The sequence below is a fragment of the Anabrus simplex genome, chromosome 10, assembly GCF_040414725.1.
Source record: "Anabrus simplex isolate iqAnaSimp1 chromosome 10, ASM4041472v1, whole genome shotgun sequence".
Lineage (NCBI taxonomy): Eukaryota > Metazoa > Arthropoda > Insecta > Orthoptera > Tettigoniidae > Anabrus > Anabrus simplex.
Genome location: NC_090274.1, coordinates 4,975,887 through 5,002,640, shown reverse-complemented (window position 1 = coordinate 5,002,640; position 26,754 = coordinate 4,975,887). Strand labels below are relative to the sequence as shown.

Genomic DNA, 26,754 nt, shown 5'->3' with positions numbered 1-26,754 from the left:
TCAGTACTTCACATCACAGCCTGCAAGATCACTTCGACCATCTGTACTCTAATGTCTCTCTTTGATAATATGTCCCTCAGTCAAGGCCATCCATCAATACTTCACATCACAGCCTGCAAGATCACGTCGGCCATCTGTATTCTAACGCCCCTCTTTGATAATATGTCTCTCAGTCAAGGCCATCCATCAGTACTTCACATCACAGCCTGCAAGATCACTACGACCATCTGTACTCTAAGGCTCCTCTTTGATAATATGTCTCACAGTCATGGCCATCCATCAATACTTCGTGCAACAGCAGATGTCCGATGAACCAGTCTGTTATATAAGACTACTCTAAGGTGTTTCGCTATGTTTCTTGTACCCTGTAATTACCGAGTGGAAAGCGTAACGGTGTGGGCCACAGATCTCTCTCACAACATTGTTTAACAAATGAACGTCTTATTGACAAACTTAGACACACAGACATATTCTCCTTTCCCTTTCTGGCGAGTGGCGACTTTTTATCGCCAGTACAGCTTCCTTGCATCATGTCGGAGTATGCAATGCTCACCACTACACTATGCATCGTTTTGAGCTCATATTCATTTCTCAATTTCTAATTACATTGTCCCAGTAATACGGGTGGAATGGTATATGAAAGCTGCGCCGTGCCCGAAGGATAGCATGCCTACCTGTCAAAAGAAGGGCCGAGTTCGATTACCGGCGAGTTCAGAGATTTTTACCTGGGTCTGATGGTTGGTTCCAGGCCCACTCGGGAGCTACCTGATCGTGAGGTAGCGGCCCGGGTCTAGAAAATCAAGAGTAATGGACCAGAGGATTCGTCGTGCTGACCAAGCGTCAGTTCGTAATGTGCAGGAGCAGCGATCGCTTGGTAAACCAAAGGCTCTTGCAACATGGCGTTTATTGTTATTAAATGTGTGTAGTCGTTCAAAAGGAAAGGAATGAGCGCATGTTCGTGTACCCTGTGGATACCCTCAGCAAATGTTATATCTGTGGGTTGAATAATGTCTGAGTAAACTATAAAAACCTCCCCGCTCATACAATCTTGAGCCGAGCGTCCAACTGAAGATATAGTTCTTCATCGTTTCCCATTTTCACACCAGGCAAATGCTGGGGCTGTACTTTAATTAAGGCCACGACCGCTTGCTTCCCATTCCTGTCCCATCGTCGCCATCATACCTATCTGTGTCAGTGCAACGTAAAGCAAAAAAAAAACAAAAAAAAAAACCGCACCAAACATAAGAGATCAGAAATTATATTTTGCACAACTTATATATTATTTACAACTTTTAGAATTTTGAAATTTATTCTTTTGATCCGTCAATATTGCTACGACACTGTACACCAATCAAATGATATAGAACTTAATGCACAAGTCGGTTATCCCTGCACTTAAATGCCAGGTTTCGACACATTCTGTTCAGGCATATTTCCCTTGACGTCGTAATAAACAAACAAAAAGCTGAACCTTCTTTCGACTGTCGTATACTTACTGCGAGATAAAACGAATAACAACGCAAAGCATTTAAAGTGTACAGACAAACTCAGAGTTTTATTTAGCTAAGATCAAACTGTTGATAAACTTGACCATAATATATACTGTATTTACTATTCTCGCAATAGACTTATTATTATTATTATTATTATTATTATTATTATTATTATTATTATTATTATTATTATTATTATTATTATTATTATTGAAACTACCTATTCATCGAACATCTTTCGAGAACATTCACTTCATCAGTGATCATCAAAGAATAAAAACCAATAAAACAATATCCATTTGTTTAGCCTAAATTTAAAGAACTATTATATCACAATTTATATCAATGAATAAACAAATATTAGTGGCACATTAGGAAATTACTGTCACATAAAGTATTCATATCTTGTTAAATGAGAATCACATCTTAAAATCTTCAAATCTTATATTTTTCTTCTTCTTTTGGCCCTTTTCTTCCCTACACGATTAAACGCTAGTCTATATAATGGCTTTTCATTTGTAAATTTTTCATTTAAACTTGATTCAAAATTTTATTTTTCTGTGCAAGATATATTTATAAATTTTCGAAAACATTCATGAATTTACCCTTTTGGGCCGAATGTATTCATTCTATGTCACTATTAATGTCTGCGAATAGTTTTAAATTTTAACTACGTCAATATAGACATCAACAATCTGTCCCTACCTTTCTAACGTTATCTCTCCTTTCAGCCTGTTTTCCATATCTCTTGTCGTTCCCTTTATGTGGTCAAAGAGAGAAAGCTGACGAAAATTGTTGTTCATTCTGTGGAGAAATAATGGAAGAGGCCTAACGTTTGAGAGTATGTAGGGATTCAGACGCATAATATCTTCTGGGTTATAAATATGAAACAAAATAGAGAAAGAATTCCATGCTATTGTTAAATTATTAAACAAAGAGTGTATTCCACCGCGAAGAACAGCAACATGTGGAGAAACAAAAACAATGAAGGGTAGGGTACATGTGCCTTTGTGTGCCATATGTTGGGTTGAATGTAGTATAGAAGACAAAGTATTGTATCAAGGATGAAAAAAAAAAAATGAAATGGCGTATGGCTTTTAGTGCCGGGAGTGTTCGAGGACATGGTCGGCTCGCCAGGTGCAGGTGTTTTGATTTGACTCCGGTAGGCGACCTGCGCGTCCTGATAAGGATGAAATGATGATAAAGACAACACTTACACCCACCCCCCTGTGCTAGCGAAATTAATCAATGATGGTTAAAATTCCCGAGCCTGCCGGAAATCGAACCCGGGACCCCTGTGATCAAAGGCCAGCACGCTAACCATTTAGCCATGGAGTAGGACGTATCAAGGATAAATGAATGCAAAAAAAATGGATTGCAATAAATTATTACTGCTTCCCAGTTTCAGCTGATCCGCGTCTGGGATTCCCCTTATGAATGCTTCAGTTTCCAGTCAGCTCCTCTCTTTTATTCTCTTACTGTCGAAATAATTATAGGAGCTATCTGCTGCACAGAAAAACGAGAAGAAACTGCGCAGAAGAGTGCACCTACCCTAAGACGACATTTGTTCTTAATTCATAGGATGGGTGTAACCTTGCACATCCTGGATCGCGGAATCACAAAACAACTTCGTTGTAAGATGGAGAAATCATAACACAAATGAATTTTAAGAGCACACGACACGTCTATTCTCAGATAATTTACTCGAGAAAATATGGAGCTTATTTTGAGTATTTAACCAATAACTAGAAGATTAAATAATAATGATAGTTAATAAAACAAATGAAACACACGGAATTTGATTTGGCTATTCAGAGAATGAACTTTTCACCACTGTTCTATCTTTCCATTGCAACTCTTTGGGCCGCACTGCCCATGCGCATGTGTGGTAGAACGAGAAGGCCGATGCAATCAGTCTAGCGTAACGATCACATCCCTCCTATATACACTGTAATGAAGATGCAATACGAAAATAAATCCTGATTGGTATAATCCAAGTGGTTACCCAAACTCAACACACATTCAGAAACTTGTGTGAATGGGGAATGTTACTACGATTTGTGACTCTGTTTCGGTTTTGATGCATCGCTTTATTTATTTATTTATTTATTTATTTATTTATTTATTTATTTATTTATTTATTTATTTATTTATTTATTTATTTATTTATTTATTTATTTATTTATTTATTTACGGTATTTATTTATTTACATTCGTTTCGTCCTTCTGTGGACCACGCTTAGCTTATGCTTCTGCTTCTCGGCTTCCTTGTAACCAACAATCTTTGCATACTGTTGACTGAATACTTCTGCCTTTTGTAGATCCTCACATACACACTCCCCTTGTGCATTATTATATTGCAGGGCATATTATATCGTAGCTACAGCACAGAAAAGAAGGGGGTAAATTACCTTCTTTGACACAAATCATGAAAAATTACCTGAATATAAACTGGAAAATATACTTTCTTAATTGTTAAACCGGAATATTCCTTCTCATCATTTATTTGATCCTGTTTTATTAACTTAGTTTACCGAGCTCGATAGCTGCAGTCGCTTAAGTGCGGCCAGTATCCAGTATTCGGGAGATAGTAGGTTCGAACCCCACTGTCGGCAGCCCTGAAAATGGTTTTCCCTGGTTTCCCATTTTCACACCAGGCAAAATGCTGAGGCTGTACCTGAATTAAGGCCACGGCCGCTTCCTTCCCACTCCTAGCCCTTCCCTGTCCCATAAGAACTATCTGTGTCAGTGCGACGTAAGGCAACTAGCAAAAAAAAAAAAAACTTAGTTTTTCCCTTCCGTCTTCCTTTTTCCATTTCAGTCAATTTTTCATTTTTTCTTGTTTTCCTCTATCTTATGTCACTCCTTGTTTTATCGCGTTTTCCTCTTATTCTTCTTTCTTACCACTTATTATTTCATTTTTGCATTCACCTTTTCCTTTCTCTTACTTTCCAACCTCCATCCCTTAATTTAATTCGTCCTTTCTAGTCGTTCATTTCTCCCATCCCTGTGTGTTTCACTTTCCACTTCCTTATTCTGTTAAAAATTTGATTCAACTTCTACATTTGATGTTTGTTGAGTTCTCGTCCCGAAGGCTGGTTTGATCCTCAGCAGCTCCCGCATCAGCTGTCATAGGCATCGCTGAAGAGGCGTACTAGGAAATGAGTGAGGTAGTTTTCCCGCAGCTTTTCTCATCGAGCCAGAAGTAGCTATTACATTTCAGTCTGCCGAGCCTATTGAAAACCATGGAGTAGACTCACCCGGAAGTTCCCTATGCGGTCCGCCACCATGCCGGCCAGTGGAGGAACTAAGATGGATGCTACCGGCGTGACAGCAGACATGATGGCCGTCTCCTCGACGCTGATGCCCAGCTCTCTCATGTGGATAGTCAGGTACGGGTACAGCACGAACACGGCTGGAACACAACACACACACATTGCCTCGTAATCTGGTACTTTCACTATTTATTTATTTATTTACCTTCGGAGAGGTCTAGTGCAGGACTTTCTATTTTACTTCCATAAGCGACGGCGTGAGTGGGTGTCCGCCATGGTAGTGGTGATTATTGTTCTAAGAGGACGTGCAACTGGACAACCATCCTCTATATACTACCAATCAGAAAGAAAAAATGAAGGTACCGACCAAAGGAAGACAAGGGCCACCAAAGACGTGAAAATGAAAGACTCCCTGGGCCTGTAATACAACAAGAGTTGACCAAGTGAGGTCAGATATGATAGGTGGAGTCACCTCTTAGGGGAGACTGTGCACGCAATCTATAGCCCTCGCCCACAGAGAGTGACAGCTTGCGCTCGACCCTTCTGGTTCATTTCCGTCGCAGCGCAAGCTCGTGTTGTCTTCAATGCCATGCATTCTTTTTACGAAATTGTTAAGAATGTCAAAAACGTTTCAGAGGAATGAAAACTATACTGAAATTGAATGATTCGATATGAACACTGCAATAAAAAGTAAAGTTTCATTATATGTAGCCTATAAATGTTAATGGTTTTTTAGAATATTGTTTAGAATAATGTCAACATAAGAGCCTCCATGGCTCAGGGAGTAGCGCGCCGGCCTCTCTTCGCTGCGTTCCGTGGTTCAAATCCCGGTCACTCCATGTGAGATTTGTGGTGGACAAAGCGGAGACGGGTACTCCGGTTTTCTCTGTCATCTTCCATTCCAACAACACTCTGTAATATCATTTCATTCCTCCTGTCAGTCATTAATCATCGCCCCAGGGGAGTGCGACAGGGTTCGGCAGCCGGCACAATTCCTATCCTCGCCGCTATACGGGGACATCATTGATTCCATTCCTTACCCGGTCGAATGCCTGGAAACAGGCTGTGGATTTTAATTTTCAATGTCAACATAAGAAAGGAACTTTACAACTTGTAGAAAACGAACCTGGTTCATTTCCTCGATCATACATCTGGCAACTCTTGAGACGGCCGTCCGTATTTTTGAAAAAAAGAAAACAACTGACAAATGTTTCAAGAAAGGTAATAAAATTCCATTTTTAAGAATCAAAATTGGATTTCCTAAGCTCTACTTGCTTCATGTCAACCGTAGAATCCAAAATTCTACCACTGTCTTCTTAAGAAATGCAGATTTTTTCCAGAATTATTCAGGCAATACTAAAATCGAAAGACGGTATTGCTAAACCAAGCTAGCGCCGTCCCTCATTTCGCTGCCCCAGATTTGTAAGTACAGTCAACTGCGATAAATAACTGGCTTATGTTAAATGGGTAACTGCACAAATGACTGCGCACAGCCATTTATTTCGTAGATCGCCTACGTGCACGGAGCAGCCCTTCATTACTGATACCGAAAATAAACTAATCCTGCTGAATGTTTAAGAAAAAAAGGATATTTTCTAGGATATTCAGACTGTTTCGAAGATTTTGGTACAGGGTCCTAGTTTTGTGAAAAAACATCTTAGCATAGATTACTTCTTCGTAAATATTGCAAGCAGCCAACGAATAGCTATCTGTTTAAAAACATTCAAGTCCTTTACGCCTTTTGAAATTATATTGGGAAAATAACGAGGTGTGTTCCCGTATCCTTCCTCGATGACACTACAACTATAAATATAGAAACATAGACGTAGAATAAATTAGGTTAAACAAACTAAAGTCAAACATGCACCAGATATATCCGCGTCTTAACCTAATCAGGTATTCTTGGGAAGGTTAGCAAATGTATTCACCGATAATATTACTCAGTAATTGCGGAGTATGTTACACAGAATAGTACACTGACACATATTTGACTAATAAAATGGTATCCCGAATCGACTTCCCTCTGTTTTTAGGAGGAGAACTCTGCAAGTTCTTTGGGCATGTATTAAAGAGAGAAAAACTACAGTAGTTGTTCAAGGAAACTGCCGTGTGGAAAAGCTCCCAGAGGATGCATAGACCCCGCACGTCCTCGGGTGACAATTGGGAAACCTGAAGACCGTAGACAATGGCGACTGCTGCAGCACACCAGCCATGAGATCACGACACTCAGACATGAATTAAGCGACTAAGAAGAAGAAGAAGAAAAAGAAAGCCTTTTGAATCGTGAAATCACTCATGGTTTTAACATTTGCTGTCGATATTACGGTTTCCTTCTGGGAAGTTAGTTTTGAGCTGCCACGCCGACTCAGGGGCAGCAAGTGACCGTGTGGGAATCCACGGAAAGCCATCTTCAGCGCTGTGACAGTGAATTTCGAGCCCACTATTTCCCGAGTGCAAGCTCAGACAACTGGCTCGGTAGCTAACAAATAAAGATGGAATGAGTATGCCGAGGTAACATCAGCAGTCACGAAGAACTCGTAATCAAAGAGTGCTCTGCAAGAGAGAACCCGAGCCTCTTTTCAATTATGTTTGTTTTGATGAGCCGCGCGCCCACATGATACTTGAGCTTACCGTTTCTATTAGCTAATTGTTAACTCAACAGGATAATGTCTACAAGGTTAGTCGTGGGCAGTGCCTTCTTCCCATTCAACCTCACAACCATTCCCAATTCTCATCTTTCGTCTTTAAAAAGTCCCTGAGTTGATCCTCAGTAAAAGCCCGATTACAGATTCGTTGTCTTACTTTCAAAACATTCTACTGGACTTAACAGACGTTCCGAATAAACGATGGTCGGAACGCCAAATGTCCCATTTTCTTAAATAAGTGTTCAGTTTGCCAATCTTATTTTCATATGATGAGAGGAATCATCTTCCATTTCAAATTGTAAAAGTCGTGCTTGTTACAAAATGTCATTGCACAAACGTCTCTTACATGGACTTGTATAGTAATTTCCGTGAGGAAACTAACGGAATTCACTCATCCAGGGAGTAATGATCATCTTGGAGAAAGTTAAGACATTATAGTTATTATGGGAGAGTGACATGGATGTGATGTATAGTCTAACTAACCAACTTTAAATAGCTAACCTAACCCATTCTAGATGCTATATAAAGAAAGACATAAACAATGAGTATGAACCCCATAACTCTCACGCTTCTTTATGCTCTCTTGGGATGGATGGTACGTGATTTTGGTTGCATGTCATCTTTTAACTGCGCACCACACACATTGCTAATGGCCCTCCAACTCCGTACTCCTTACTTACAAGTGTCCCGCATACAGTAATGATGGATGGGTTGCCTAATCACTGGTTTACAAAGGAGCGCTACAACGTGCTGTATTTCGGATGTGAAACAATAACAAATAGCACTCAGTTTATTACACACGTTCTGTAAGAGGGAGCATTTGTAAACACGGCAACGACGCAGGAAATAAAGTTTAATAAGTCATTAATTTATAGTCGTACAGAGATTCCACTCTAGCAAAGACTTGCTTGACGTGCCTTGAGTGATCCATTAGCTCTTAATTGCAACTCTGTTCCGCGAAATACGTATATTTGGAAACTCGTGCAGAGTTTCTCTGTGTCTGTGTCTTCGTCGTTGCTGAACACAGCAATCGTAATGCTTATAGCAGCCTAACGCACATTAGACGGGTAGTGCAGACAGTAACACCCGTTCATCATTTAGTGCATGTGGGATGCGCTGACGGGCCACCTGCTAGTCATTTCTTCGCTTTTTGTGTCATTATTTTTGTCATTTTAATTGTTTTTCTTATTGGTGATCTTTTTTAGTATTTATCCATCTTTTAAGTCATCATCCAACGAGTTTCTCTATCTACGTACTCGAAAGTTTGAAGTACGATTATCTTTACAGATCATTTGTCTTGGTGTCCGGACAATTGGGAGCTACAGATCTTCTCATATTTTGTTTCTAAGGAAAACCAAGATTCCAAAACAAAGAACTGAAATATTGTAATGGAAAACTGACATAAAGTATAAATTATGAATTTGTGAATACCTACAAGACTATATAATTTAGTTTTTAACAATAAACAGTTGGTGTTTCAGGTCATTTTTTGTTAGTTTTAGGACATTATATGAGAATTTTGAGGTAATTTTATAGGTCTTTTTTTCTTAGCATTTTTACGTCAACAAAATTCGGGCGCAGCTTATGTGTAAACTTTGACCACCTTTCACATAGACAGCGGACAACTGTGATAACAAACTTGTCTGATGAGCATTCCAGCCACACAAAATGTAATAATACAATACTTCGAGAACATACAGAGTAAATAGCTTCCACTGATCTAGAGAGGGTTAACTCAAGTATTACAGTCTCGTTATTGTACACAGTTTAGTATTAAGTGACTTAAATAAAACTGGACAAATGAAGGTTTAGACATAGCAAATGTCACCCGGTGGAGCCCATAAAGCTGGCTGCGTTTCCTCGCTCGATCCACTGCTTCAGGAATTCTGTTGAATGAGACTGTGCAGATAATTATTTGTCAATGTGTCAAACGAGTTTTTTGTCTTCTGGTCACCACATCCCCATTGTTTCGACTGTGAATATAACGACGGTGTGGTTGTCAGTCACTGCCGTGTATTCGGTCCCTTTATTGCACACAGTGACATGAGTGACATTGCTTGCAAGCAAGACGGTAGCCGACTGCGATTTTAAACAACATATTATCTGTAAGTATGTCAACATTGGAGGATGGAAAAGCATTAAGGCACGAATTTAATTCCTTTTCCTGAAGAGCGAGATGTCGTGCGCGATCAGTGCGTGATTGGCGTAAGAGAATCAAAAAGTCCCGAATTCGACGGGTGTTCATCATCATATCGCAACTTCTTATGCCGCACGGTTCAAATTATTGGCCATGTCATGACCCATTCCAGTCTTTAAAGAGTTAATGGCTATTGCCATTGGAATTGACTGGTTATATAAGGTACCTTGTATCATTTCTCGCGGTATGACAATCAAAAATTTCTCTAGTTTGCACTTTCAGGGAGATTTTAAGCCTCCTCTTGTGTGCACAAATACTTACGCTGTTTCCCTTTGAGCTCCGCATTTTCAAACGTCCCAGCTCGGTCCCCTGTTGGAGTTCTTGGATTGTTTTTGTTTTGCTAGGGATGTTGTTGGTGCACCCAGTTTTAAATCTCCACTTATTAGTAGACCGATGACCTTAAAACAGCGATCATCACCCTCATCATCATCATCATCATCATCACCGTGGTCGGGTATGAATAGGGTCTACGTGTATAATATATCCCCTTACTTCATTAATATCTCGAAAATTTCCATCGAAATTAATTTGGTCTTTCAGAAGCTCTAAAGCTCATAAGCTTTGGAAAAACGTTTACATTGCGTACTCACGCGGATTTTTCCTGAGCCCCACTTTCGATGTTCCACTCGAGGAGTTCTGAACACTTTGATATTGTTGGAGTCTGGTACCAAGTTTTAAGTGTCTGAACTGCCTCGTTAATTTATGTATATTTTCATTTTTGAAACTTTCCATGCAGCAGAACGGTGACATTGTACACGGAACGATGAGCGCTGTCCTTCACCTCATACAAATTCTGCAGTGACCTTGTAGCAACAGGAAGCTGGAATCTGCAAAGGCGTCAACGTACAATGACCGCAACTAATAAAGGAGACGGTGTTCTGGTTGCTGGAGCTCTCCTTTCCACTCGTCAGAGCTCACACACGTTCTTTTACACTCAGTGTTTAATGATAAGAAGAATGGAAACTAAATGCGGTCACGGAGCTAGTTGAAAATCGAGGCTCGCAGACTGGACGCTGAAATAATAATAATAATAATAATAATAATAATAATAATAATAATAATTCATTCATTCAACTTCGCTAATCGGCCAACTAGGGACCACGATAAGCCTCACTTTACATTCTGGCATTTGTTCGTCTTTCGCTTGATCCACATCGTATTCATTAGCTCACTGTGTTTAGCACGACGTTCTTCTGTCCATTTAGCACCAGTTGCCCGTTTTTCGTCCCGGAAAGTCCCAAAAGTCTTGATGGCTGCTCTGAAAAGATTTCGATCTTGTGCATATTCTGCTTGTAGGCCCAGTTCTTTAAGATCTTTCTTGACATTTACGTACCATGGCATTGCCGTTTTTGGTTTTGCGTCAAATATACTGAAGATACGTTTCGTCCATCGAGAGTCGATCATCCGTCGTATATGACCGTAGAAGCGAACTCTGCCTTTACGCATTGTGTCCGTGATCTTCTCTATCTTAGAGTATATTTCTTGCCTGGATTTTCTAATGTAGATGCCATTTTTGTAGTTTGGACCAAGTATGGTGTGTAAGATCTTTCTTTCTTTCCTCTCTAAATCCGCAAGCAAACATTTCTCGGACAGGATAAGGCATTCAGATGCATACAGTGATACTGGTTTGATGACAGTGTTGTAGTGACGAATTTTTGTGTTCAGGGTAAAGCACTTTTTGTTGTAAATGTTGCGGGTGGTTTGGAAAGTGACTTCCATTTCCTTGATTCTTGCTGCTATGGCCTCTTTGTCAAGTCCATTTTGCTGAATCCATTCCCCAAGGTATTTAAATTTATTAACACGGTTTATCATTCCATATTTGGTTTTTAGTTGTGCCGTATCATCTTTGATATTTGACATTACTTCTGTCTTTTGAAAGGAAATTTGTAAACCTGTTTGTTCTGCTACTTCCTTCAACACATTGATCTGTTCTGTTGCACTTTCGAAATTTTCTGCCATAAGGGCTATATCATCAGCGAACGCTAAGCAATCTATTTCCACTCCATTTTTCTTTGTCCCAATCCTTACGGGTTTGTAAAGGCTTCTTTCTTTTAACGTCTTTCGCCACTCCTGTATTACCTTCTCAAGTACGCAGTTGAACAAAAGAGGTGACAGCCCATCTCCCTGTCGAACGCCTGTCTTGATCTCAAAGGGTTCAGAGAGACATCCTTGGAATTTTACTTTGGATTTGGTATTAGTTAGTGTTGCCCTTATTATCGCCAGCAGTTTCTCATCGACTCCCATTTCTGCAAGGATGTTAAGCAACACATCACGGTCGATGGAGTCGTATGCTTTCCTGAAGTCTACAAATGTAGATACATAGGTTCGACCTCTCAGCATATGGTATCTTATTATGGTTTTTAGGTTAAGTATTTGTTCTGCACTTGATCGGCCTTTCCGAAAACCTGCTTGGTATTCCCCGAGTTTGTGTTCAATTTGCTGTTCTAGTCTTTCAAGGATGGATAGTGACAGGATTTTGTAGGCTACTGGCAGAAGAGAAATTCCACGGTAATTGTTCACATCTCTTATATTTCCTTTCTTGTGTAAAGGATGGATCACGGCTAGCTTCCAGTCCTCTGGTAGTTGTTCTTTTTCCCATATATCTACAATGGTTTGGTGTAGGATGTCAATTGCTTCTTCCGGGGCATGTTTCCACAGTTCTGCAATCATGGAGTCTTCACCAGGAGCCTTGTTATTTTTCAGTCTCTTTATGTGACGTTTGATTTCATCGCGATTTGGTGGAGAAGATAGCAGGTTTTGGCTCACTGGTTTGTTTGTTTTGATGGGGTTGGCTGGTTTTTCACAGTTTAGAAGGTCGTTAAAATACTTAGCTAAGATTTTGCAGTTTTCTTTATTTGATGTTACAAGAGTTCTATCTTTCCTTAGAAAGCAAAGGGAAGGTGCCTTGTATCCTTGTACCTTCTTATTAAAATTTTTGAAGTATTCACGGGTCTCACCTCTATGAAAGTCTTGCTCAATCTTGTCCAGTAGTTCCTTTTCATACTTGCGTTTCTCACTGCGTATTATTTTTGCTGTTTGTGCTCGTTGTGTTTTGTACATCTTCCAATCTTCTTCTTTTTTCGAGGTGTAATACTTTTTCGAGGCATTCAGACGATCCCCTAAGGTCTTCTCGCAGTTATCGTTCCACCACGTATGCTTCTTCCTCTTCTGGATTTCCGCCACTCCTTTTTCAGCTTGTATCATCTGCTTTCTTGTGCTGTTAAAGTCTTTTTCCACTGGTTGGGCAAGTTCTTTGAATTCATTCTCTCTTTCTCTGAGCTTTTTTGTGTCAAAGCGAATTATGGTAGGTTCGTTCTTATTTTTGTTGAGAGTGATTGGCCGAAACTTGATTACTGATACATAGTGGTCTGAGTCTATGTTTATTCCCTTTTTTACGGTAACGTTCATGATTTCCGGACTGTATCTTCGAGATATAGCAACATGGTCTATTTAGAATTCTCCTATTGTTTTGTTTGGGCATCTCCATGTCATCTGTTTTCTTGGTAAGTGACGAAAGTGTGTTGACATCAGTTGGAGGTTGTGGTTATCACATAGTTCAACGAAGCGTTCTCCATTCTTGTTGGTTCTTTTGTGTGCTGGGTAGAGCCCAACAACTTTCCTGTATTTCCGTTCACGTCCTACCTGTGCATTAAAATCACCCAATATGATCTTGACGTGGTGCTTTGGGATTTTCGCTAATCTGGCATCCAGGATGTTCCAGAATCTATCTGTGCCTTCCAGGTCTTTTTTGTTTTTTTCATTAGTTGGAGCATGTGCATTGACTAGCGTATATGTTTTATTTGCACAACGCAGGGATAGTAGGCATAACCTATCATTAACAGCTTCAAAATTTGAGACTGACTTAAGAATTCTGGTGTTGACAGCAAAAGCTGTACCGAAGATAGGGGTGTTTTTCATTACTCTCTTATGGGATCTGCTCTTGAAGAACCGATACCCTTCAGACTCAAACGTATCTTCGTCAGTGAAGTGAGTTTCTTGCAGAACCATTACTGCGATTTTATTTTCGTGGAGGACATTGGTCAGCTGTTTCATCTTACCAGTTTGTATTAAACTGTTTATGTTGAACGTTGCCAAAAAAGTCTTAGATATGGGTTTCAGCTTTCGTGACTGTTCAGGATTTCCAAGACGCTCCGACTCGTCTTTAGCATGATGTTGCATCCCCCCCAGAATCCGAACGGGATGCATGCGTCGCTTGTCGGCGACGATGGATTTCTTTGAAAAGTTGCCACCTGGGGTATTAACTTCATGTCTTTGTTTTACCATCATGCTTGAGAAGCTTTAGCTTAGCTTGGAGCAAATTGCTCATTCTACATACAACCAAGGTTGTTAGCCCTGGAGGGCCTCAAGATGTTCTCCGGCTGCGGGCAGGCATTTCCTCCTTACCCGAATAGTTATGGTTTTCCCGCCAATACTCGGGTGGCCGATTGCAGTGGTTTACCACTGGACGATGGGTTCGCCACATCCCTACGCCAATAATAATAATAATAATAATAATAATAATAATAATAATAATAATAACAGCAGTAGTAGTAATGTAGTATCAGTCAGAACAGTTCCAGTAGTGATATCATGAACTGGTGTTATTGCGTAGCTCTCTGACCGCATTAAACCTACGTTGAACTACAGTATGCCACCCTCCTGCGACATTGCGAGAAAGTTTCTAAGAACGACTTTTCCTCTGAGTTACGCGAAACAGCATGAAGTTGCACGCCGTAGTTAGAGTGATACTGAGGGACAGATTGCCAAAAAGGGTAGATAAAGAAGTGTTTAGGGACATCGTCTGTGCACATATGTTGTAGTTGGATAATCAGGAGCGATGGATGTAGTAATAATGTAATTGTCTCACTAGCTGGCGCGAGACTGACGAGCACCTTCAAATAATGGTCGTGGTGATTATTGTTTTAGGGCAACCATCCTCTATATAACAATAATCAGAGAAAAATGGAAGGAATCTGACGCTTCGAAAAATGAAGATATCGGCCAAAGAAAGACACGGGCCATGAAGGGCGTGAAAATGAAAGACTCCGTACGCCTCGAATACCCTCATACCGTCAGTGTCTGAAAAGAACAAGAGTTGTCCAAAAGAGGTCGGACAGGAGGAGCCTGGCACAAGTAAGTGGAAGCAATGCCAGGATTCAGCTAATGGCCCCTTTGTCGCTGACCCAAGCTCCCCACGACAAGCAGAGCATACCTTGGGTGTTATTCTACATGAGGTCTTTAAAGAAGGAGCGACCAAATAACAGGACGATGGTAGATGTCGTTGACAAGTTCCGTGAAATGTAAATATGTTAACAAAGTGTCCTTCAAACGAGAAGACAACTTCATGTCCAGACCGGACGAGTTACGGAGCCTCATGTCATTCACGAACCTCTCCATTTAAACTGTGACCGTCATTACTGTTAAAATATCATTACCACTGTTATTATCATCATCATCAACTTCGCACTACTGTTACCTTGATGTGACAATTCTTAAAATTATTTCCTAGCTACTTAAATTGACGTAGTGGCTAAACTTGATTTAATGTAAGAGAAGGCTTTATAGAGTCAACTGCGCCAATCAAAACAAGGCAAATAAATAGATAAACTAAATACATTGGGAACGACGCTTATTTCACGAAAAACAAGAGTCAAGGACGACTTCTCCGCCTTCGAGGTGGATGCTGGACACAATCCAAAAGCAGTAGTCTGCACATACCTTATTATTAAGCCTCCGCAACGGTAGCTTGGGGGTTGCCTCCATTCCCATGCCCTTCCTGCTGCCCGGATGTTGAAACAATCACTTTTCAAGACAGTGCGGTTAGCGTCGCGCAGCCCTAAAGATGGATTTCCATTTTCACACCAGGCAAATGCTGCACCTGTACCTTAATTAAGGCTGGGCGGGTACCTTCCTTTCCTGTCTATAGCTACCAAAAACCTTCTATGTGTTACTGCAACGTTAAACAACTAGCAAATATCTATACTAGGAATTATGGAAGAACGTCCTTTTGTTCATCAACATGTTCTGAACTAAGTGTGGCACCTACTGTACCAACCCTCCCCCTGCGAAACATGTGACCTTGCCGTGTCCCAATGACGCAGATAGCCGAGCCGCAGGATGGGTATCTGTCGAGAGACCACACTAACGAATGGTTCATCGAAAGGGGAGTAGCAGCCTTTCGGAAGTTGCAAGGGCGGCAGTCTAGATGATTGACTGATATGGCCTTGTAATAATACTCAACATGGCTTAGCTGTGTTGATATTGCTACACGGCTGAAAGCAACGGGAAACTACAGTCATAACTAACTCCCGGGGACATGCAGCTCTCTCTGCATGAGTGATGTACTAATGATAGCTTCCTCCCGGGTAAAATATTCCGGAGGTAAACTAGTCCCCCATTCGGATCTCCGGGTGGGGACTACACGAGAGGGGGCGATCATCAGGAAGATGGATACTGACATTATGCGAGTCGGAACGTGGAATGTTTGAAGTTTGAATCGTTGTGGTAGGTTAGAGAATCTGAAAAGGGAGATGGATAGGCAAAAGTTAGATGTAGTTAGTATAAGTGAAGTACGTTGGCAGGAAGAACAGGATTTTTGACCAGGCGACTACAGAATTATCAACACGAAATCAAACAGGGAAAATTCAGGAGTTGGTTTAACAATGAATAAGAAAATAGGGCAGCGGATAAGCTACTACGACCAGCATAGTGAAAGAATTATTGTCGTCAAGATAGACACCAAACGAATGCCCACCTCAATAGTGCAGGTCTATATGCCTACTAGTTCAGCGGATGATGAGGAAATAGAAAGAATACACCAAGAGATAGAAGATTTAATACAATATGTAAAAGGTGATTGTGATGGGAGACTGGAATGCAGTGGTAGGCCAAGAAAGAGAAGGTAATGCAGTAGCAGAATTCGGATTGGGACAAAAGAACGAAAGAGGAAGTCGTTGGTTGAATTCTGCACTGATCATAATTTAGTCCTTGCTAATAATTGGTTCAAGCACCACAAACGACGGCTGTATACGTGGACGAGACCTGGAGACACTGGAAGGTATCAAATAGATTTCATTATCATTAGGCAGAGATTCATAAACCATGTGTCTGATTGCAAACTTTTCCCAGGAGCACACGTGGACTCTGACCACAACTTGTTGGTCATGAAATGCCATCTGAAGTTGAAGAAACTGAAGAAACGAAGAAATGCAAGGGGATCGGATCTAGACAAGTTGAAAGAACAGTGTGTGAACGATTGTTTCAAGGAACATGTTGCACAAGGACTAAATGAAAAGGCTGAAGGAAACACAATAGAGGAAGTGTAGATTGTCATGAAAAATTAAGTCTAGAGCTGCTGAAGAAATGTTAGGAAGGAAGAAAAGATCAACTAAGAATCAGTGGATAACTCAGGAGATACTAGACCTGATTGATGAATGACGAAAATACAAGAATGCTGGAAATGAAGAGGGCAGAAAAGAATACAGGCGATTAAAGAATGAAGTGGATAGAAAGTCCATGGCAGCTAAGGAAGAATGGCCGAAGGAGCAGTGCAAGCATGTTGAAAGTTGTACGGTCCTAGGAAAGGTAGCTGCTGTATATAGGAAAATCAAGGAGACCTTTGGAGAAAGGAAAAGGAAATGTAGGTGTATGAATATTAAGAGATCAAATGGAAAGTCACTTCTAAGGAAAGAAGACAAAGCAGAAAGATGGCAGGTACATATCCAGCAGTTGTATCAAGGTAAAGATGTACATGATTTGGTTCTGGAATAAGAAGAGGCTGTTGATGCTGATGAAATGGGAGACCCAATTTTGAGGTCAGAGTTTGACAGAGCTGTGAGAGACCTAAATAGGAACAAGGCACCTGGAATTGATGACATTCCCTCTGAATTACTTACTGCCTTAGGAGAAACCAGCATGGCAAGGTTATTCCATTTAGTGTGTAAGATATATGAGACAGATAATTGCCATCCGATTTTCGGCAGAATGTTGTTTTACCTATTCCCAAGAAAGCTGGTGCTGACAGTTGTGAAAACCACCGCACCATTAGTTTAGTACCTCATGCCTGCAAAATTTTAATACGTATTATTTACAGAAGAACGGAAAGACAAGTTCAAGCTGAGTTGGGAGATCAGTTTGGCCTCAGAAGAAATGTAGAAACACGTGAAGCAATCCTGACTTTACATCTGATCTTAGAGGATGAAATCAAGGAGGACAAGCCCACGTACATGGCATTCGTAGATCTAGAAAAAGCATTCGATAATGTTGATTGGACCAAGCTATTTGAGATTCTGAAGGTGATTGGGGTCATACTGAGAACGAAGAATTATCTACAATCTGTATAAAAATCAGTCTGCAGTGATAAAAATCGAGGACTTGAAAAAGAAGCAGCAATCCAGAAAGGAGTGAGGCAAGGCTGCAGTTTGCCCCCCTCCTTTTCAATGTTTACATAGAACAGGCAGTAAAGGAAATCAAAGAGGAAATTGGAAAGGAGAATCACAATCCAAGGAGAGGAAATCAAAACCTTGAGATTTGCCGATGATATTGTTATTTTATCTGAGACTGCAGAAGATCTCGAGAAGCTGCTGAATGGTATGGATGAAGTCTTGGGTAAGGAGTACAAGATGAAAATAAATAAGTCCAAAACAAAAGCAATGGAGTGCAGTCGAACGAAGACAGGTGATGCAGGAAATATTAGATTAGGAAATGAAGCCTTAAAGGAAGCAGATGAATATGGTTACTTGGGTAGTAAAATAACTAACAATGGCAGAATTAAAGAGGACGTAAAATGCAGACTAGCACAAGCAAGGAAGAGCTTTCTTAAGAAAATAAATTTGCTGACTTCAAACGTTTATGTAGCAATTAGAACGATGTTTCTGAAGAGCGTTGAGGGTGGCATTGTATGGAAGTGAAACACGAATGATAACTAGCTCAGAAAGAAAGAGAATAGAAGCTTTTGAAATGTGGTGTTACAGAAGAATGCTGAAGGTGAGATGGATAGATCAAATCACGAATGAAGAGATACTGAATCGAATTGGTGAGAGGAGATCGATTTGGCTAAATTTGACGAGACGAAGAGATAGAATGATAGGACACATCTTAAGATATTCAGGACTTGTTCAGTTGGTTTTTGAAGTAAGTGTAGGCGATAAGAACGGTAGGGGTAGACCAAGGTACGAATATGACAAGCAGATTAGAGCAGGTGTAGGATGCAATAGTTACGTAGAAATGAAAATGTTAGCACATGATAGGGTGACATGGAGATCTGCATCAAACCAGTCTATGGACTGATGACTCATCAACAACAACACTGTACCAACGCATTAAAATAACAGTACACTTTATATGGCAATTGCGTTTTTCTTGCTCAAGTATAATAATAATAATAATAATAATAATAATAATAATAATAATAATAATAATAATAATAATACTTTCATTGGCTTTATGTCCCAATAACTACTTTTACGTTTTTCGGAGATGCCGAGGTGCGGGAATTTAGTCTCGCAGGAGTTTTTGTACGTGCCAGTAAATCTACGGATACGAGGCTGACGTATTTGACCACCGGACTGAGCCACTCAACGCGGCAGTATCCCCGAATCTGTCTGCATTGGAATAAGAATTAGAAGTCAGGTTGTTATGAGATAAGGGATGCGCCACAACACAGAGAAGACTGTTAGAGTTAGGTAATGAATGTATATAAACATTCTTTTGTGTAAAATTAAACTACTGAGCTGGGCGGTTTGAGTCGTGGAGCTTGCATTCGGGAGTAAGTACTGTAGTTTCGAACTGCACTGTTGGTAGCCCTGAAGGGGTTTTTCCTGCTTTCCTATTTTCACACCGGACAAATGCTGGGAATGGGCCACGGCCACTGCTAGCTGTGTCGGTGCGACATTAAGGTCGGGCTTACATTGGATGTTGATCACTGTCGTCCCACACATTGTCTACACATTATTTCGATCAACTTTCGTGTTTATCAGCCCATGAATGGTTCTGACAATATACTCGCATTCTACGCCATGATGACATGGCAAAGGGAAAAATAGAACATAAATTAAGCACTAATGGAAATAACCAAGGGTAATAGACATGTTTGTCGTAGAACATATAACACTGTTTGCAAACACTCTGAGAATATATACAACAATTCTTACATCTATTCATAATGTATAATGTACTTATGGGTATAGTCACTGTATTACGATTATATAATATGCATGCTCGACAAATTTCACCATTTTTCGGTCTTTGACTACGTTCATATAATACACTACGGGTGACGGTTTGGCCCGCCCTGTCAATATAATATCAATTCCTAATTTTGTGCAATGATTTCACTTGCCCCACTCCCTTCATCAGCGATTTGTTTCCTCATACAGCAAGGTTCCCCTTATCTTATGATGGGCGAGTGAAATAATTGCACAAAATTAGGAATTGATATTATATTGACAGGGCGGGCCAAACCATCACCCGTAGTATATAATATGCACGTATCAAAATAATTAATAATAAGTAATTCTCCCTCCCTTTTTTTTCTGGTCATCCGAAATTAGGGGAAGAGAGTATTCTATATACAGTAGCCTATAATAGTCTGGAAGAAATGGTGAAATCAGTTGAGAGATCTCTATATACTATCTCGCATTAGATGCTCCCGTCACTAACAGCTAAAATACTGCGTCCCGGAGGAGGGTGAATGGACAGTGCCAGGAAGAGAGATGATTAGCTCGCCAAAGTTAAGAACCACGTGGTCCAAACGAACTCCCCAAAAGGTAGTATAGATGATTTAAACATGGATAGGCTATATCGTCATCCCTGCTCGAGAGAGTTTCCATTCAAGACAGCCGTTGACATTGTAACAACCAGTTCCTGCCTTCGTCAGTTACATAACTGAAGGTTGGCGGTCAGCCATAGTTGCCAGGTAATAAACTATACTCATGATAGGGTCTTCAAGCTCTAGCGAGCTGAAGCATACACATAGAGGCTTAAATATCGCAGTTAGTGCTTCGACCATAGCTGAGAGATAGCAGGATTCTGTCGATTAAACAAGGGCTTATGCGCCAACATGGCATTTTAAGAAGTATCCTAGAAGAAATTGTGTATTTCATATCATCCAAGAACAAAATCTTAAACACACAGTGATGATACCGATAGTACTAATAATAATAATAATAATAATAATAATAATAATAATAATAATAATAATAATAATAATAATAATAATAATAATCCTTTTAAGCCCCACTAACAACTTCTGCGGTTTTCAGAGACACTGTGTTGTCGTAGTTTTGTACCACGGGAGTGATTTCACCAGCCAGTAACGCTCCATTCATAATAAAAATTAAATATTAACATAAAATTATTCAGCTGCAGGCTTTGACAAAGAATGTCGATAATGTAAGTTTTAACCAAATGAGGAAAGACAGCAAGTGAAGATCTGTACTCTACCGCTAACCACTGATTTAAAATGTCTTCCTGTGAGTAGATAGCGAGTCGGCTCCATGGCTAAATGGTTACCGTGCTGGCCTTTGGTTCAGAGGGTCCCGGGTTCGATTTCCGGCCGGATCGGGGATTTTAACCTTAATTGGTTAATTCTAATGGCTCGGGGGCTGGGTGTGTGTGGCGTATGCAACATTAGAAATCATCCTAAGTGGGGCCATCATCTTCACAGGCATGCAGGTAGCCTAATAGGCCGTCTGCTAGAAAAAGACCTGCGCCAGGCCTCTCCGGAGGCCATACGCAATTATTATTATTATTATTATTATTATTATTATTATTATTATTATTATTACTATTATTATTATTATTATTATTATTATTATTATTATTATTATTATTATTATTATTATTATCATTTCATCCTCATCACAACGCGCAGGTCGCCTACAGGAGTCAAATCAAAAGACCTTCACCTGGTGAGCCGAACATGTCCTCGGACACTCCCGGCACTAAAAGCCTTACGCCATTTCATTTCATTTCACCAGATAGCGAAATAGGTTATGTACCAGTACCAGCATTAACATAAACTTAAATTAACGCGAAACTACTGCCCATACGTTACTTTCAACGCTACATCTTTGTATGATCTGCCTTTTTTTCTTTTCTTGTCAAAGAATCTGAGATGAGTCTGATAAATTGGTACCAGCTTTCATCCAACGACGCCATTACGCAAAAACGAACGTCTCAACAGCAGTGAGTTCTGGCTTCTTATGTTCCACGTAAACCTAAGCACAGAAACCTCTATGTTAGTGCTCAATCGAATGTGTATTTTTATGTTTCCGTTCCAACAGATAGGGAATCTGCCACCTGGGCGACTGCCCTAAATGCAGATCATTGATTGAGATCCTTATGTTACGTGTAGGGTACATGTAATTTTCATTGTGAATGGGACCTTAAGCTATGGACACTAGGCAAACGTATCTGAGGACCTTCAAATATCACCCGAGTGGACCAAAATCAAATCCGCCAACTTCGCTTCACTCTTCCCCTCATTGCGGTTTATTATTATTATTATTATTATTATTATTATTATTATTATTATTATTATTATTATTATTATTATTATTATTGCCCGTGTAGTTGCTGTGGTCGTCAAAGCGTCAAGTCTACACGGTTCGAGCCCCATCAGAATGTTGGCCGGCAGTGGATGAGAGGTGGTGGTCACCAGATTGCAGTGTCCGTATTGAGTGAGGGCATACGAGGCTCTGAATGGTGATTCGTCCGTCGGATGGCGTCGTTAAGCCTTGAGCAGAGCCACAGATGCTATTCGACAGGACTAGGCTATGCGCCGGAATTGGGTTTCACCTTCTCTCTTACTACTAGCATATATGACGTCACTCATTTCATCTCATTAACTCGTCTGATGAGATGGATGGCGGGAAGGGCATTCGGTCGTAAAAACTCGTTACGAAGATCCATCTTACTTCCTACCCAACCACGTACAGCAACGAGACAAATGTTAGACATATACATAATAATAATAATAATAATATTATTATTATTAATAATAATAATAATAATATGTTGTAGAAGGGTAGTTGAAATGACGAGGTGAAGGCTAAGTTAGGAATAAACTTGATGGATGAACCTGTGCTCATAGACCGTGGTGGGGTCATGTGAGGCGAATGGAGGATAAGAGAAGAAGAGGGAGACCAATGATAAGCGGCTTGGAATTAAACGAAGCCACAGAGCTGTTTGTTGAATTTACAGAGGCTTGCAGACCAAACGCTCAGAGGCCTAACAGTCTACAGTGAAGGTGTATGTATATTATTATAGCCGCACTGATTAGCTCAGGCGGTAGAGGGCTGGCCTTCTCAATCCACCTTGGTAGGTTTGATCGTGGCTCAGTCCGGTGATATTTGAAGGTGCTCAAATACGTGGGCCTCGTTTCGGTAGATTTACCGGCACATAGATGAGCTCCTGCGAGACAAAATTCCGGCACGTCGACTTCTCCGAAAACCATACAAATGAAGTTATTGCGACGTAAAACCATTAACATAATTTATTATTATTACTTGAAATGGACTAAATTATGTCACACCTTTCCCAATGGGTGAAGAGATATCCTTGCCGTAATGACCGAGATAAACAGAAATGTTTACCATCCATGAAGATGGTTTAGAAAGCGACCTCGAGAAGAAGGTACTGTACTGAACCCTCGAGGTCGTTCATGTCACATACACAATGTGCAGTTGACTCGCGTGGCCTCACAGGATATGAGACTGATAAGATCTGTTCCTGAAACCCTGCTGCATTAAAAACACAGGCCGGAGATTTCAATACGTAACTGTAGTGGCAACTTTAAACCAGATGGGGAAGGTCGGGTACACAGGTTTGAAAATATAGAAAAGTATATTTTCTCAATAATACTAATAATAATGGTCGAATAGAGAAAATAGAGAAATTGAAATACCTGGGAGAAATACTTCAAGAAAATGGTTTAGAAAAAGCTGCTGTAGAGGAAAGATTACACACCAAGAAGAGCTTATCTCAAAATCTTAAAATAAGGCGTTACAAAACAGTCGTGAAACCAGGAAGTGAATGTTTAGTTTTGAACTATAGTTTAGGTTAACTGGAAATACTAGAAATAAGAATCGTGAGAAAAATGTTACGATCAATGATAAAGACAAAACAATAGAAAATAAGTAATAAGGAAATATACCAGAACGTAGAAAATATAAGGGAAACAATAAGAAAAAGGAGATTGCTATTTTTGAACTTACCTATAGAATGATTGACAAAACAGATATTCAAGTACCGTTGAGAGAAAAGTGAACATCGAGCTGGATAAAATAGGTCAATAAAGATTTTAAAATAAAATAAAATAAGGGAAGACGAAACTGTAGGGAGAGAGATTTTATAAAAGGAAGTTGTAAGAACGGAAGGATTGCAAGGAAGAATGAAAAGAAAACCCGGTCCAAAGTAATCTGAGGAGAGAAAAATGAAGCATAGTGCAATGATGAAGGAATACTGGAAAGAACAGATACGTGCTCCCCAGCACAACAACAATACTGCTTGGTATAGTTAATTCAAAGAATTAGCTGGTTAGAGAAAATAAAGCAGGAGAAGATATCATCAGGCTTTTGGGAACCTGGTTGCAAAGCACACGTTCACAGAAAAGGCTAAAAGAACCACAGGGAAATAATGGGCGGAAGAACGCAAGAAGCAGCATAGCGAGTTCATGAAGAGATTTTGGGAGGAGAAGAAGAAAGGAAAACCATCATCAAGCTAACAAGTTCCAACGCGCTCTGTAAACGGGCATAACGAAGAAAGAAAGAAAGAAAGAAAGAAAGAAAGAAAGAAGAATACAGTAAATATAACAGTACAATCAGACTAGAATTCTGGGGTGCCTGGACTGACACGCAAACAGAGGCAGGAATGTCCAAAACAGGGTAATCTTCAGATCCAGAATTCGCAAGTGACAAGTTGACCAAGAGAAAAGACTAAAGAAGCCTGGAAAAAACCTGATCTGAAGACAGAAAGGAAGCCCGCAGTAAAAGAATGAAACAAATATGTGCACAAAGTAAGGCAAATGCACACCTATAAGTACTTTGCGTAGTCCTAATGGGCTTATTCTCATATAATATACCCAATGTGAACACCGTTTTGAAAGTCGGTAAACAAAAGGAACTGATCAAATTACTCGATGAATATAAGATCAAAGTTCTAGCGGTCCAAGAAACAACATTTATTTCAGATGAATTGTCGGCTATTGGAAACTACAGAATACTGAAAGGACCGCCAGCTATCAAAGTTAAGAAGTTAGAGAAAGCCAAGTATCCAGTGTTAATAATCGGGACAGCCTTCTTTATTCACAACTCTATAACATAATCTACAGTAGACTTCAGATCTCCATCTCCCAGACTGTCTGTACTAACTCTCAAAAGTGGAAACAAATTGTACTCCATCTTCAATGCTCATGCTCAAATTAATGAAGATAATAGAAAGAATCCAGAGAAAGTAGAACAAATTAGGTCGCAAATGAAGAACTGTTCACAACCCCACAAAAACATGTCAAGATCTTGATGGGGGATTTTAATGCTCAGATTGGAAAAGAGAGAAAATTTCGAAACATCGTTGGAACATATACGGCTCACAAAAAAACAAACAGAAATGGTGAAAGACTGATAGATATTTGTGAATCATTTGGCATGAAAATAATGTCCACTCAGTTCAAGAGAGCTCTCGAGCTGATGATGACATGGCGATCACCTAATTCCATGTTAGGATAATTCCAAATTGACCCTGTAGCGACCACCAGCCCGAGGGAAATAATGAATGTTAGAATGCAGAAAGGTGCTAATTTTGATTCCGACCACTGTCTAACAAGGATAAAAATGAAGTCCACACCTTGTAATCGTAGAAAGAAACCCCTCAGAAAACTGAAGTACAGAATTGAAAAATTCAAAGTCAGCGAAGAAATAGTAGTGAAGTATCAGAAAGAACTCGACACGTTGGAGTCCTTTGAGTAGGACAAAATGGCTCGAAAGATTCAGGAAGCAGCGAAACAAACAGTTTTTTATTGCTTAGAAGAAGAAACATCCATGATGGAATGATGAATGTGAAGATGCTGTACGAAGAGGATCAGAAGTTTGGAACAAGTGGAACTCCACAAACAGAACTTCAAAGAATTTAAGATCCAAAGGAAAAGGGCAGCAAAGGTATTCAAGAATGTCGAAAGAAGGTTCTAAAGTGATCACATGAGGGAGATACAAGAGAATTTCAAGAAAAATAACACCAGGAACTTCTATCAGACGTTTAAGACAAAACTTCGAGGTTACTCTTCACCCAATATTTGTTTCAAAAATGATCAAGGTAATCCGATTATGAGCAACAAACAGAACTGTGAACACTTGGCTAAATATTTCAAAGAACTGCTCAACTGGGATCCACCTCAAGAGAAACTGACGCACCAGAAACCTGAAGCCATACTACATGAATCAACCCCGTCAGATAAGAACGAAATAAAGGAAATCATAAAGAGCTTGAAAAATAACAAAGCATCTGGCAAGGACTCAATTGTTGCTGGACTTCTGAAATATGCAGGGAATAACTTCGTGGAGCAACTCGAAACACTCTTTCAACAGATCTGATCCACAGGAGAGATCCCAGCAGAATGGGGGGAGGCTATCATCCAGCCCCTGCACAAGAAAGGAGATAAAACGCAAGCGTAGGATAGAAGAACATATAGATAAACAGTTAGGAGAATATCAAGCTGGCTTTCAAAAAGGGCGGTCATGTGCAGAACAGATTTTTTTCATCAAGACCTTAATCAAAACTAAGACATTAGCAGCAGATAAGAAAGTGATAATGACATTTGTGGACTTCAAAAAAGCATACGACTCCATAGACCGTGACACACTAATGAAAGCGCGTAAGGAATTTGGAGTAGACAATAAGACAACAACCCTGATTCATCAAACACTAAAAAACATACGATCGCAGGTAAAATTTTTAGAACTCTCAGAGCCCCTTGAAATCAAAACAGGTTTGAGACAAGGAGATGGCCTCTCTCCAGTTTTGTTCAACTGTGTTTTAGAGAAAGTTATCAGGGAATGGTGAAAAGAAATGAGCGAATTCAACTTTCCAAATGGAATTAGATTAGGTCACAAGAGAACTGAGTTTAAATTTGAATGCCTCACATTTGCAGA

The 26,754-nt window shown here is 40.0% G+C and overlaps 1 protein-coding gene across 2 annotated transcripts in view; it reads right to left on the bottom strand.

Annotated features, from left to right (window-relative positions):
- LOC136882426 (major facilitator superfamily domain-containing protein 6) overlaps positions 1 to 26,754 on the bottom strand; it is a 130,268-nt gene that overhangs the window by 19,840 nt on the left and 83,674 nt on the right. The window contains exons 1-2 of one of the 2 annotated variants that reach the window (XM_068229554.1): positions 9,872 to 10,187; positions 4,754 to 4,908 (exon numbers count right to left, since the gene is read on the bottom strand). In XM_068229554.1, coding sequence (XP_068085655.1) covers positions 4,754 to 4,873 — 120 coding nt within the window. In that variant the 5' untranslated portion in view covers positions 4,874 to 4,908; positions 9,872 to 10,187. Of the gene's footprint in view, positions 1 to 4,753; positions 4,909 to 9,871; positions 10,188 to 26,754 lie in introns of those variants that run through there. The other variant, XM_067155070.2, reaches the window with a different exon arrangement.